This window comes from Schistocerca nitens, chromosome 2 (genome assembly GCF_023898315.1).
Source record: "Schistocerca nitens isolate TAMUIC-IGC-003100 chromosome 2, iqSchNite1.1, whole genome shotgun sequence".
Taxonomy (NCBI): Eukaryota; Metazoa; Arthropoda; class Insecta; order Orthoptera; family Acrididae; genus Schistocerca; species Schistocerca nitens.
The window spans coordinates 891,003,556-891,017,928 of NC_064615.1; the positions used below are offsets into that span (position 1 = coordinate 891,003,556).

Consider the following 14,373-nt stretch of genomic DNA (forward strand, 5'->3'; position numbering starts at 1 on the left):
TCCATTCATGCGAATGGACAGTTTGTTGCTGGTCATTCCCACATAGAATACTTTGAACCCAACAATTACGTTTGTTATTGTCGCTGTTGCATTTCGAAATCTTTCCTGTCGTCTTATTTTCTCTTTATTTTCTCTTTCTGTTTTTACCAGTAGTCTCAGTTTGTATTCACCTTTTTACCGTAATACAATTTTATCCCGCTTATATATACTCAATAATACGTAACCCACTTCCAAACCATAACCAAAAAAATTTTTATTTTCCGCTTTCAACACTACCGCTGCTATAAAATCCACCGTTTTTAGTTCAATAACAGCTGCTTTCACGTATTAAACAACCATTTCGGCTAGTTCTAATAACTTTCACTTTATTTCCACTTCCGTTGTTCGCACATCACTGATCATTTTTAGCCGCTCCCCACAGGTTTTAACGTCATTATTTCTTCGTCAGACAATTGTTAGCCCCATTTTCGTAATCTTTCACCACAACACCACTCCTTCCAATACATTTACACGTTTTTTCGAAATTTACCCGAATTTCTCCGTCCTTTAACGTGTTTTAGCGGCAACACAACCACCTAACCTTCATGCACATCGCTGTCTACCAACCCAAGTTCACCACAGGATCAACTTAACCAACACTTTTTCGCCTTTTTTCATACCAGATCTCCAGTTACTTTCTAGTTCACCCTTATCTCTCCCCATATATTTTTATCTTTCATTTTCATTTCTACCTCATGTTACACTTCCCACCTTCTAATACCATGTCACCCTCACAACGACACCATTAAGTTTTATTTACATTCCCTCCGCAAACATGCCTTCACCCTAGCCAGATTACGCTCGCATATTTTATTTTCTCAGGCTTGTCTGACATTTGGCATTACCCCCAAAGGCCTCACACTTAAAGTTCCCATCTCTGGCTGCAACCCTTCTTTCCATCAGTCCCTATACCAGTTCCAAACTGAACAATCCATTGCCTCACCCACCTAATCCTTCACCTACACATCAACTCAGCCAATGAACACACCCGTCAACTCCTATCCTTAATAAAAGTCCTCAATCTTTCCTCTCCCACATCCACACCGGCTATTCAGAGCATCCTCCTACAGGCCAACCGCAAATTAGAACAGCATGCCACCCTTCACCTCAAAAAACTATCCAATCTCCTGGTTTCCCACCTCTGGAAAGGCAACTCACTCACCCTTCACAACCTTTCCAGCAAACCTCAACACCTCTCATTGCACACAAACCCAGTCTCTCCCATCTACTCAGTCTCCCACTTCCAGCTCCACTCCCTCCAAAACCTCAAAATTCCAATCAACACAATCTGGCACCACAACACCCTAATTCAGTATTTAACCTTTCCTCCAAACCTCTCTCCCAATCCGAAACCTCTGTCCTATCCAAAGGCCTAACCTTCAGCCCCACTCCCAGATTCAACCTAACAGCCCTCGTCAAAGATTTACTGTCCTACACTCATACTCTCTGCTGGAAGTATCACTTTGCCACGAAGAAAAATGATCCTAATGATCCAACTCCCCAAGACACTATCCAAATTGAACCCTGCCTGGAACAGTTCCGTCCTCCGTCACAGCGGGACCCACCTCCTCTTCCTCAAAATCACCCTCTCCAAACCTTCCAGGAATTTCTGACTTCCATCCTTGCCTCTCAATCCTTCTTAAAAAACCTTAATCCTACTCCCAACATAACCACTGCTGAAGCCCAGGCTATCCGTGATCTGAAGGCTGACCGGTCCATCGTCATTCTTCCGGCGGACAAGGGATCCACGACCGTGGTACTTGATCGTCGGGAGTATGTGGCTGAGGGACTGCGTCAGCTTTCAGACAACACCACATACAAAGTTTGCCAAGGTAATCCCATTCCTGATGTCCAGGCGGAGCTTCCAGGAATCCTCAGAACCTTAGGCCCCCTACAAAACCTTTCACCTGACTCCATAAACCTCCTGACCCCACCGACACCCCGCACCCCTACCTTCTACCTTCTTCCTAAAATTCACAAACCAAATATCCCGGCCGCCCCATTGTAACTGGTTACCAAGCCCCCACGGAACGTATCTCTGCCTATGTAGATCAACACCTTCAACCCATTACGTGCAGTCTCCCATCCTTCATCAAATACACCAACCACTTTCTCGAACGCCTGGAACCCTTACTCAATCCGTTACCCCCAGAAACCATCCTTGTAACCATTGATGCCACTTCCTTATACACAAATATCCCGCACGTCCAGGGCCTCGCTGCGATGGAGCACTTCCTTTCATGCCATCACCTGCCACCCTACCTAAAACCTCTTTCCTCATTACCTTAGCCAGCTTCATCCTGACCCACAACTTCTTCACTTTTGAAGGCCAGACATACCAACAATTAAAGGGAACAGCCATGGGTACCAGGATGGCCCCTTCGTACGCCAACCTATTCATGGGTCGCTTAGAGGAAGCCTTCTTGGTTACCCAGGCCTGCCAACCCAAAGTTTGGTACAGATTTATTGATGACATCTTCATGATCTGGACTCACAGTGAAGAAGAACTCCAGAATTTCCACTCCAACCTCAACTCCTTTGGTTCCATCAGTTTCACCTGGTCCTACTCCAAATCCCATGCCACTTTCCTTGATGTTGACCTCCACCTGTCCAATGGCCAGCTTCACACGTCCGTCCACATCAAACCCACCAACAAGCAACAGTACCTCCATTACGACAGCTGCCACCCATTCCACACCAAACGGTCCCTTCCCTACAGCCTAGGTCTTCGTGGCAAACGAATCTGCTCCAGTCCGGAATCCCTGAAGCATTACACCAACAACCTGACAACAGCTTTCGCATCCCGCAACCACCCTCCCGACCTGGTACAGAAGCAAATAACCAGAGCCACTTCCTCATCCTCTCAAACCCAGAACCTCCCACAGAAGAACCACAAAAGTGCCCACTTGTGACAGGATACTTTCCGGGACTGGATCAGATTCTGAATGTGGCTCTCCAGCAGGGATACGACTTCCTCAAATCCTGCCCTGAAATGAGATCCATCCTTCATGAAATCCTCTCCACTCCACCAAGAGTGTCTTTCCGCCGTCCACCTAACCTTCGTAACCTCTTAGTTCATCCCTATGAAATCCCCTACCCTCTGGTTCCTACCCTTGTAACCGCCCCCGGTGTAAAACCTGTCCCATGCACCCTCCCACCACCACCTACTCCAGTCCTGTAACCCGGAAGGTGTACACGATCAAAGGCAGAGCCACGTGTGAAAGCACCCATGTGATCTACCAACTGACCTGCCTACACTGTGATGCATTCCATGTGGGAATGACCAGCAACAAACTGTCCATTCGCATGAATGGACACAGGCAGACAGTGTTTGTTGGTAATGAGGATCACCCTATGGCTAAACATGCCTTGGTGCACGGCCAGCACATCTTGGCACAGTGTTACACCGCCCGGGTTATCTGGATACTTCCCACTTACACCAACCTAACCGAACTCCGGAGATGGGAACTTGCTCTTCAATATATCCTCTCTTCCCGTTATCCACCAGGCCTCAATCTCCGCTAATTTCAAGTTGCCGCCACTTATACCTCACCTGTCATTCAACAACATCTTTGCCTCTGCACTTCTGCCTCGACTGACATCTCTGCCCAAACTCTTTGTCTTTAAATATGTCTGCTTGTGTCTGTATATGTGTGTGTGTGCGACTGTATACCCGTCCTTTCTTCCCCCTAAGGTAAGTCTTTCCGCTCCCGGGATTGGAATGACTCCTTACCCTCTCCCTTAAAACCCACATCCTTTCGTCTTTCCCTCTCCTTCCCTCTTTCCTGATGAGGCCGACTGCCTGGGATATGAGAGGAATATTTGCAAACCAATGTTTACTGATGACACAAGAATATTAATAGACAGAAACACGTCACTCCCAGACTTGAGCAGGAAAATAATGGAACAGCCATAAAACTGATTCATTAGTCTTATGAAAACTCATATTTTGCCTTTCCAAACAAATAAAATGACATGGTGCAACTAGAAGTAGAGATTAATGGGTGCACACTAAATGAAGCTCTGTGCATGAGGTTCTTGGGCATCTAAATGGATAATAAACTGAAATAGTACCAGAAAATGGGTAAGTTAACCAGAAAATTCAGTTCTGCTGACTGTTGTGTTCACCTACAGATGGGAATTATGGCAGACATTGCATATTTTCACTCAGTCTCCCCTATTGCATATCTTCTGTGGCAATGCAACTAGGGTAAAAAAAATATTCATTTAGCAGAAGAGCACACTAAGAATACTGCAGAAAATTCATAACTGCACTTCTAGAATAAGCCTCTTCCAGAGACCTAGGATTCAGACACTTACTTGTCAATACATACAGCCCTTAAAAGTATTTTGATAACAAGAGTGAATTTAAGAGGTGCAAAAACAAAGTGGAACACTGCCTCATCAGCCACTACTCCAGAATGCATCAGATAATTTGGATTCAACTCTACTGTCTGTTTAAACATACAAGGGTAATCCTAAAAGTAAGGTCTCCTATTATTAAATAAGTATATAGACCTGTTCATTTCTACAATGGTTTACATCAGTTTACAGCTTCAACATTTAGCTATTTTTCGACATAATCACCATTCCCGCCGATGCATTTTTGTAGACGCTGTGGCAGTTTTTGTATGTCCATGTCATACCAGCTCGCCGCCATAGTCACTGGGCGCCAAGTCAGGATTATATGGTGGGTGGGTAATTATGTTCCACTGAAACTGCTGCAGGAGAGAAACAGTTTGCCGAGCGATGTGTGCGCGAGCGTTGTCATGGAGAATGTGTACGCCCTTGCTCAACATCCCCCTTCTCCGGTTCTGAATTACCTGTTTGAGTTTTTTCAGAGTCTCACAGTACCTGACAGCATTAACTGTGGTCCCAGCGATTCAGCTCCGACGACGAGGTGAAAGAAGAGGTTCATAACTTTCTGAACAGCATGGTGGCGAGCTGGTAAGACATTGGCATACAAAAACTGCCACAGCATCTAGATAAATGCATCGTCAGAAATGGTGATTATGTCAAAAAATAGCTAAATGTTCAAGCTGTAAACTGATGTAAACCACTGTAGAAATAAACAGGTCTACATACTTATAAAAAAAATAGGAGACCTTACTTTTGGGATTACCCTTGTAGATCGGATAGAGGCCAATATTTTCTTCGACAGTGTGCTGTTACATATGCGGTTGAAGTCCAAACAGCTTACAATGAAATCTGGATTACCCTTGTATAATGGCTTTCAGAATGAATATTCACTCTGCACTGGAGTGTGGGCTGATCTAAAACTTACTGGTAGACTACAACTGAGTGTCAGACTGGGACTTGAATCTGGAACCTTTGCCTTTTGTGGGCAAGTGCTCTAGCAACTGAGCTGTCCAAGCTTGGCTTACGACCTGCCCTCAGAGCTTTACTTCTAACATTATCTCCTACCTTGCAAACTCATTATCTCCTACCTTGCAAACTCCCAAAGCCTGGGGGAATGTTTGCAAACTGAATAGTCATTCTTCATGTGTTCAAATGAGTAAAATGTTTTATAAAAAACAGGACTTACCAATTATGTAAAAGCCTTCTTTAGCTCGTGAGAGAGCTACACATACTCTATTTTCAACTTTCAGAAAACCAATGTTGGCGTCTTCATTGCTCCGTACCAATGACAGTAAAATTATTTTGTTTTCTTCACCTTGAAAATTATCTACAACTGTTATTCGAACATTTGGCAGAGCACCAGATTCCCTTTTCAGCTGAAAATTTAAGCAGTGGCAGTGAGCAAACACCATCAATTTCCCTTATACATTATACTAGTTTATCCTAAAATAAACTTATTTTATAACATAGCTATTTTGTACAGTATTTCTTTTTAGTTCAGAGGGAAATTTACTTTTCCATGCAAAAATGTCGCTTAAATTTAAAACTTCACTATCATAAAACCATTAATTATGGTTAATTTTGCAAACCCTGGTTACTATTTGTACCACTATTTTCCACCAAGGTATCCCCTTGGGTCTCTGTGTAGGTGCAATTTTGCTGTATGTGTATGTTCCTTTGTTAGCTTTGAAGAAGAACATTGTCTGGAAGGTTAATATAACCTCACTCTTCCCATCTATGTCTACCAATTTTTCCTCTATGACATAAATACAAATAAAAAGCAGAAAGATCAACAACACACAATACTGAACATAAACTAAGATCAGGACTGCATACTAGTCCATTAATTGATATCCATAAATGATTTGCCATGTACGTACATAAAACTTCATTTTTTTATGACAGCAACGTTGTCATCTGAAAAGAGCAGAACTCCAAATACAGAAACCAACACAATTAATTAAAAAATTGTCATAACTTTAATATAGGTGCAACCCTAAAACAATAAATACTGGTGATAGTTGCTAATGGAAGATTGTTTGTATTGGTAATGTTACGGAGACTATTACCTCAAAAGTTACCACTCTCCTAACATTTTACAAATGCTAGTGGGACCAATGACGCTGTTTGGTCCCTTTCCACAAACCAGCCAACAAGTGCTAGAAGAAGGAGCTAGTTATGCTCGGGATTATTGACTGCTGCTATTGCTTTATGATTGGGTCTTGGTCTGAGAATATTACTGGTGATAAGTGTAATTTCCACAATTATCAGTGTGGAGAGATTAGCACTACTCAGAATTGATTGTTAGTATAGATGCATATGTCTCTGGAATAAAACTCTAAATGACAGCTTACTGGAATGTTTTAAATAGAGAAGATCCAACGGAGAGCAGCGCGCTTCATTACAGGATCATTTAGTAATCGCAAAAGCGTTACGGAGATGATAGATAAACTCCAGTGGAAGACTCTGCAGGAGAGACGCTCAGTAGCTAGGTACGGGCTTTTGTTAAAGTTTCGAGAACATACCTTCACTGAAGAGTCAAGCAGTATATTGCTCCCTCCTACGTATATCTCGCGAAGAGACCATGAGGATAAAATCAGAGAGATTAGAGCCCACACAGAAGCATACCGACAATCCTTCTTTCCACGAACAATACGCGACTGGAATAGAAGCGAGAACCGATAGAGGTACTCAGGGTACCCTCCGCCACACACCGTCAGGTGGCTTGCGGAGTATGGATGTAGATGTAGAAATCTTTATAAGCTCTACCACACTGTAAATTTTTTCCATCTCTATAAACACAAGCTTCCATTTCTTTCAACCTGGTGGTATACTGCATATTTAACACAAGATATGGATGAAATAATAATAAACATTTTTGATCTAAAGAAACAAAACTAGAACTTATTTACATGAACAAAGCTACAAGATAAATAAATTTCCTATGGAAACACTGTACATCAATTACTGGATGCTAGTCACATAAAAGTATCATTGCCCATTACCAAACTAAATTCTTCATTTTTAAATGTTCACAACTACACTTAATCGCTTTTCTTTGTGTTCTCATACATTAGGTGTGTTGCTGTTATCGTCTTCAATCTGAAGGCTAGTTTGACACAGCTCCCCATGCTAGGCTATCCTGTGCAAGTTTCCTCATCCCTGCACAACTATGACAACATATATCCATATGAATCTGCTGATTGTATTCAAACTTCGGTCTACATTCACGATTTTTATCACCCCCCCCCCCTCCCCCACCCACCCAAATAACTTTCTCCATTACCGAACTGATAATCCCTTGATGCTTGATGCCCTCGTGATGTGTTGTCTCAACTCATCCCTTTTTCAGTAGGGTACCCCCCCACCATAAATTTCTTTTTTCCCTAATCCGATTCAGTACCTTTCCATTAGCTATTATATCTACCCTATTAAACTTCAGTATTCTTCTGCAGTACTGCACTTCAAAAGTTTCTTTTCTCTTCTAGTCTGAACTGCTTAGTGTCAATGTTTCATTACTGTAAATCAGACAATGTGCAAATGCAACAGCAAGTGCATGGACTTTCAGAATCAGCTAGATAAACGGAAGATATTTCTCTTTTAAAAATGACATGCTGTGTCCTATTTACTACTTCTACTCAACCACACAGCTGATCTAATATTATATAAGCTCATGTTCTATTCAACAACAAAGCATCTGGAATAGTGTGGAACACCTTCCTGAAGTTAAGTAACACAGCATTGACTGGGCACCTGTTACTATTGTGTTCTAAGTCTTTTAATTGAACACAGCAACCACCAAGGTGACTGCTATAGAGGCACTTTTTTCTCCTTCAGGAAGGTCATGTTTATTACATTCGTGTAAGACATGCTATAAAATTCTGCAACAGATTGATTCCAAGAATACAGTGCTATGATTGTGCACATTTGCTCAATGAACTTTCTACACTGCTAAAAGAGGAGCAAGTTTTTAATTTATTCTAAGTAAAATCTCTCAGGTTTCTCATTAGGTCAAGCACAACTATGCTAGTTGATTTCATATCCTGTAGCAGCTTATTTTGATAGCTGTTATTTTCCACTCTCACAGGTCATACATTTGCATTTCCTACTCGTATAACAACACTGCTTACATCTCTCTCTCTCTCTCTCTCTCTCTCACACACACACACACACACACACACACACACACACAAGAACAAAAATATTAAAAGGAAATTAAAAACACTAAGCCTATTATTTAAAATATCCTTGTCTAAGTATGTGAGCTTGAAGGTTTCAACTCTGCTTTTTCCATTAATGCTGTGTTACTTATAGTCCTATCAAAAACAGTTTTCATTGAAAATTTCCTTGCATGAATTAGCTTCAATTACATTTCATAGCCCACTTATTTCAGGAATTTAGATGTATCAATAGGTACACATTTTGGTCTGGTGTATTCAACAAAGAATGCAAAGCTTTTCACTGTCCAGATAAACTTCAAAAGTTCTTCATGGACAGCAAAAAGCTCTCCTTGAACTTCTTCAGATTTCTCATACATTGTCACAAGAACTTCACTATTGTATGACACTGATGTCAACATCAACAATAAATCATAGATCCTAGAGCTGTCCAAACCTACAGCATATGATCCACCCTCCAGTATTGTATGAAACTGTATATCGTGCACCATTCAGTACCTTTGAACATACCTGGCTATGTCTCACTGTCTTGCTTGGGATTGTTCTTTGGATATTCTACGTTTGACTGACAATGACATGTACTTCAGACTAATTTCTGAACTGCATGCTATTGCCTTTCATGATTCAATGCAATGTTCTTGCAACATTTCTGCTTGTCACTGGATTGCTGATACCCACACCAATCTATAATTTTCTGTTTACTGTTCGGCCACTAAATCTATTGGCCCATTTGCTTCTAGCCACTCTGCTGCCATTTCCAGCCTCTTCTGTGTCACACTATCTTGTCACATAGTATAACAACTACAGTTTCTATTTTTAAGTCTTTTACTTTGCAGTATCAATGTTGCAGAAATAGTGTATTTGCATGACATATGCCCCATAATTTCATTTATAGTACAGTTTCAGCTGATATAGATTTTCATTAGCTACAACAAAAGCCATGACGCAGTAAATGTACTTGGAAGTGGGACTGAGTAGTCCAATATCCTTAAAGAGAGCTCTGTAATAAGTGTAGTTATCTACTCTAAGAGTTATACTTACCGGGACTGAGTAGTCCAATATCCTTAAAGAGAGCTCTGTAATAAGTTATCTACTCTAAGAGTTATACTTACCGCTGACTTCTGTTGAATAGATATTTTATTTACTTTAGGTGCTGTGCCCCAAAAGATAATATCATGAAACAGGGGATTAAAATATTCAAAATAAGCCAAAGCAGTGAGAGATACTTCTAACAAGGAGGGGTCCCCAGCAGTGGTACGGACTTTTTTTAAAGCATTTATATGTTGATATAGAGCCCACATTTGTGAGTAATTGACACAACACCTTCAGAATTTGCACTGATGCTATAGGGGCTCGTATTCTGGTTACGTCACGACAAATATCAATGTGTAGAACCTTGATGGAATCATGGAAGTGTTTACTTTTATTTTGTGTTGTCTGAATAACACATTTTTAGATGACAAGGGGACAACTGAGCCATGCTGCCAGGTCCATACCTCGCACCCAACTCATGAGTATGTCTGTGGTGCTGCGATATGAGGGTCTCTTTGGTTTCTTCAGACAGAGCAGGATGGGACAGTATGCGGGAGAGATTTCTGGTGGCTGAAAGAGGTTGCTGGCAGTCTGTTGTGGCTACGAGGCACTCAGTGTGGAAGGGCTCTTGTTTGGAGCTCGCTGGGCGAGTAAGAAGAAAGAGCAAAAACATGCCGATGTTCCTGCACTGTAGCTGGGGACACGCCAAGACCAAAAGATGTGCGACCTGCAGCAACTTCTGTTTTCCAGACTTTGCTGTTGGTGCTGGTTTATCCGGAGGATGAAGCCTTGCTGCTCCTGGACCTATTAAGACTGGGTGACCGCCACAATTATCCTCATGCATTGGTGGTGTTCCTCAGATCTGGACAGTGGAGTGTTTGCACAGTTCTTGGAATATTATCTGCCAGCTTGCCCATAGGCCATGTAATGATGCACCACTTTCTTCTTTACTTCAACATATGCCCATATTGCTTTTTTAGTGTGCCTTTGGTGTGTTCATGTCAATCTAGCAACGCTATTCTAAGCCTCCCTCTTGGGCGTAATTTGTTTTTGTTTTTGCTTTTGGCCTCTATTGCCAAGTCTTTCTGTTTTATTGAGTACACCTGGTGAGGGGGCTTTAAATGTAATTATGTTTGGGCTAGTGTACTCACTTGTTTTTTTTTTATTTTATTTTAAAAAAGCACATTTGGCTATTTGAGTCACCTTTAAGAATTTCATGTTTGACCTTGTTAAAGCTTTCAACTTCTCCCGAGGCACCGCTTTTTTTAATTACATTAAAAATGGCAGTTGTAATACACGTTTTCTCACTTGTCTTAATAGAGTTTTGGGGTGTTCATTCAACCTTCAACATTTTCAATACAGTTGCTACTGATGGAAATCAATTTTCCACACTCAAGTCGTGGATTTCCTTCTTATGACTCACTCAATGCAAACTTCTGTCACCTGGCAGAATTTTAATACAAGACATGAAGTTTCTCTGCTTTCTTACAAAATTCACTTAACTGTACTTTCAGTAACACAGAGACATTCAAAAGTTCTCTTTAGTAGTTGTTATATGGAACTCCTCACGTCCCGTTCTTTTTCGACCTTAAAGTAAGCATGCACACTGATCCCCATGGACTTTTTACAACTCTGTAAATGATGCACGATTTCACAAAAGTACAAGGTACCTCATTATATCAAGAAACCTGTATCAGACGAGTATAAAACAACGAATGAAAGTATGATTTTTTCCTATTAAACAGGTCCTGATGTAAACACTGCAACAATGAACATTGAAATGGATATACTGTTCAGAGCTCTGGCAACAAATCATACACGAGCACACAGTGCACAAGTACTTAAAAGCAAATAAATGAAACTCCTGATATTACCATTTTATGTAGGGTTATGTGCACACAACTATAACACTTGTGAAAGGCAACAACAATTTACACTTGAAGATAGGCACAATAAAAGAAGGACTCTCAGAATTAAAGCTTTCAGCGTTAAGGTCTTTGTCAACAATAAGCGACACGCTCACACACACACACACACACACACACACACACACACACAAATGCAACTCGCACACAAAACTGTAGTCTAAGGCAACTGAAATCACAACTTGTTTGTGGTCCCATCTTTACCGGAACATTTTTGTTTCTGTTCTTGTGTACTTTCACAGTGTCAGTTTTCAGTATTAATTGTGATCCACACCACATACATAATAAAAGATGTTTTCTCCACTAAAGACTTTCAAGATCTCAGGAATTATCTTAAATGGAGATTAGTTGTTTCTTCTCTTAATATTTAGCAACAGTACGAAATTTATAAATTTGTTTGTGCTACAGAACAATGTCCAAATAGTACTTGTTTTAAAAGAAAAAATAAGCTATTTTCACAATGATTTAGATTTATTTTTAATAGTTTTATCAAGAGCCAAAGAAAAAGCAACTTATGTTTGAAGGAGAGAGGAAAGGGGGGGGGGGGAGGAGGCAACGATATGGCACTTGAGGGGAAAATGTTCTTAAACTGGCCCTGTGTGTGCTATATTCCCTTCCTTTCCTTTGAACTAACTTACCCAGCCAGTTATAGTGGGATCTCCACTTTAATGTGGACTCCAAGACAGGTTCTATTCAGCATTTTTGACTTCAACAAACACTGCCAGAAGTGAAATAAATGATAAGTGGCAGACAAAAGCTAGGACTGAACAGGACTCAAACCCAAGATTATTAGATTTATTATACCTGTAATTTACACTTTATCTGGAAAGTTGCAGACAGGCACAATTTAAAAGACGCTCAAATACAGCTTTTGGTCACAGCCTTCATTAGTAAAACACACACACACACACAAAAGAAAGCACACAAGACTGCCAACTCCAGCATTTCGGACCAGAATGCAGCATCACACGGGATGCAAGCAGTAGTCTGGACAGGATGGAGGAGGGTAAGGGTAAGGGATAGTAGTGTACAGGTAGTGACAGAGATGAATGGTGTCTGTTGGAGTGTGCAGGAACTAAACCGCCAACAGTCACAGTGTTGGGAGTTATGGGATGAGGAGGTGGGCAAAAAAAGGACAAAAGAGGAGAGAAGCAGGGAAAGGTGAGTGGATGTGTTGGCAGAGGGCTTCAGATAAACAGGGTGGGAGATGACAATAGGGAGAAGATGATAGGACAAGAAGGGATGGAAACTGTTGGGTGAAGGGCATGGAACAGTATGTTACTGTAGGGTGAGGCTGGGATAACTATGGGAGCGGAGAATGTGTTGCAAGGGTAACTTGAATCTGCGCAGTTCAGAGAAGCTAGTGGAACAGGGAAGCATCCAGACGGCTCAGGTAGTGAAGCAGCCACTGAAATCAAGTGTGTTAAATTCATCGGCATGTTGTGCAAAAAGGCGGTCTACTTTGCGTTTGGCAACAGTTTGACAGTGACCGTTCATCCTGGTGAACAGCTGGTTGGTATTCATACCAAGAAAAAAAGCAGTGGAATGATTGCAGCAAAGCTGATAAATGACATGGCTGCTTTCACAGGTGGCCCGGCCCCTGATGGGGTAGGATAAACATGTGACAGGGCTGGAATAGGAAGTGCTGGAAGGGTGGAGTGTGCAGATTTTGCACCTTGGTCTTCCAAAGGGATATGATCCTTGTGACAAGGGGCTGGGATTGGGAGTGGCATAGGAATGGACTAGGGTGTTATGGAAGTTGGGTGGGTGATGGAATACCAATTTAGGAGGGATGGGAAGTGTCTCGAGTAGGATGTCCCTCATTTCAGGGAACAATGATAGGTAATCAAAATATCAGCGAAAATTTGGTTCAGTTGTTACAGTCCAGGGTGGTCCTGGGTGATGAAGGGGACACTCCTTTGTGGCTAGTCCTTGGGTATGGTGGGAGGATTGGGGAAAATGGTACAGGAGATCTGTTGTGGACTAGGCCTGTGGTATAGTGCCAGTGTGTGGAGGCCTTGGTGAGACCCTCAGCAAACTGACCAAGGGAGTTTTTGTCACTGCAGATACACTGTTCCCAGGTAGCCAGGCTACATGGAAGAGATTTTTTGGTGTGGAAGGGATGACAGCTGTCAAAGTGCAGGTATTCTTGGTGACTGGTGGGTTTAATGACAACAGAGGAGCGAATGGAGCCGTCAGGGAGGTGGAGGTCAAGATCTAGGGAGGAGGACCACATGAAGCGGATGGGAGAGAAGGTGTTGAGATTATGGAGGAACAAAGATAGGGCATCTTGGTGCTGAGGCCATATCATGAAGTAATCATCAGAAACTGAACCAGACAATGGCTTTGGTGTTTTGGGAGGATAGTAATGTATCTAGATGGCCCATAAAATGGTTGTTATAGGGGGCTGCCATGCAGGAGCCCATGGCTGTGCTGGGGATTTGTTTCTATACCTTCCCATCAAATGAGAAGTAGTTGTGGGTTAGGATAGAGTAAGTAAGGTGTATGAGGAATGAGGAAGTGGATTTTGAGTCTGAAGGACATTGGAAAAGGTAATGTTCAATAGTGAATACCATGGACATGAGGGATGTTGGTGTATAGGGATGTGGTGTCAGCAATGAAGAGTAGAGCCCAGGAGGTAAACGGATGGGGCTGGTGGAGAGTCAGTGAAGGACGTGGTTTGTGTGTTTGAAGTGGGATGTTAGATTATGGGCAATTGGTTGTAGCTATCGGTCAATGAGGGCTGAAATTCTTTCTTAGGTGGCACTATAACCAGCCACAATGGGGCATCCAGGATTGTTGGGATTGTGGATTTTGGGGTGCATATAGAAGGTGGGTGT

At 41.9% G+C, this 14,373-nt stretch overlaps 1 protein-coding gene across 2 annotated transcripts in view; it reads right to left on the reverse strand.

The window, feature by feature from the left end:
• The window catches only part of LOC126237203 (NFX1-type zinc finger-containing protein 1-like), a 291,063-nt gene that overhangs the window by 126,947 nt on the left and 149,743 nt on the right, over positions 1-14,373 (reverse strand). For both annotated transcript variants that reach the window (XM_049947084.1, XM_049947083.1), the window contains one exon: positions 5,585-5,774. In XM_049947084.1, the coding sequence (XP_049803041.1) occupies positions 5,585-5,774 (190 nt within the window). The remainder of the gene's footprint in view (positions 1-5,584; positions 5,775-14,373) is intronic.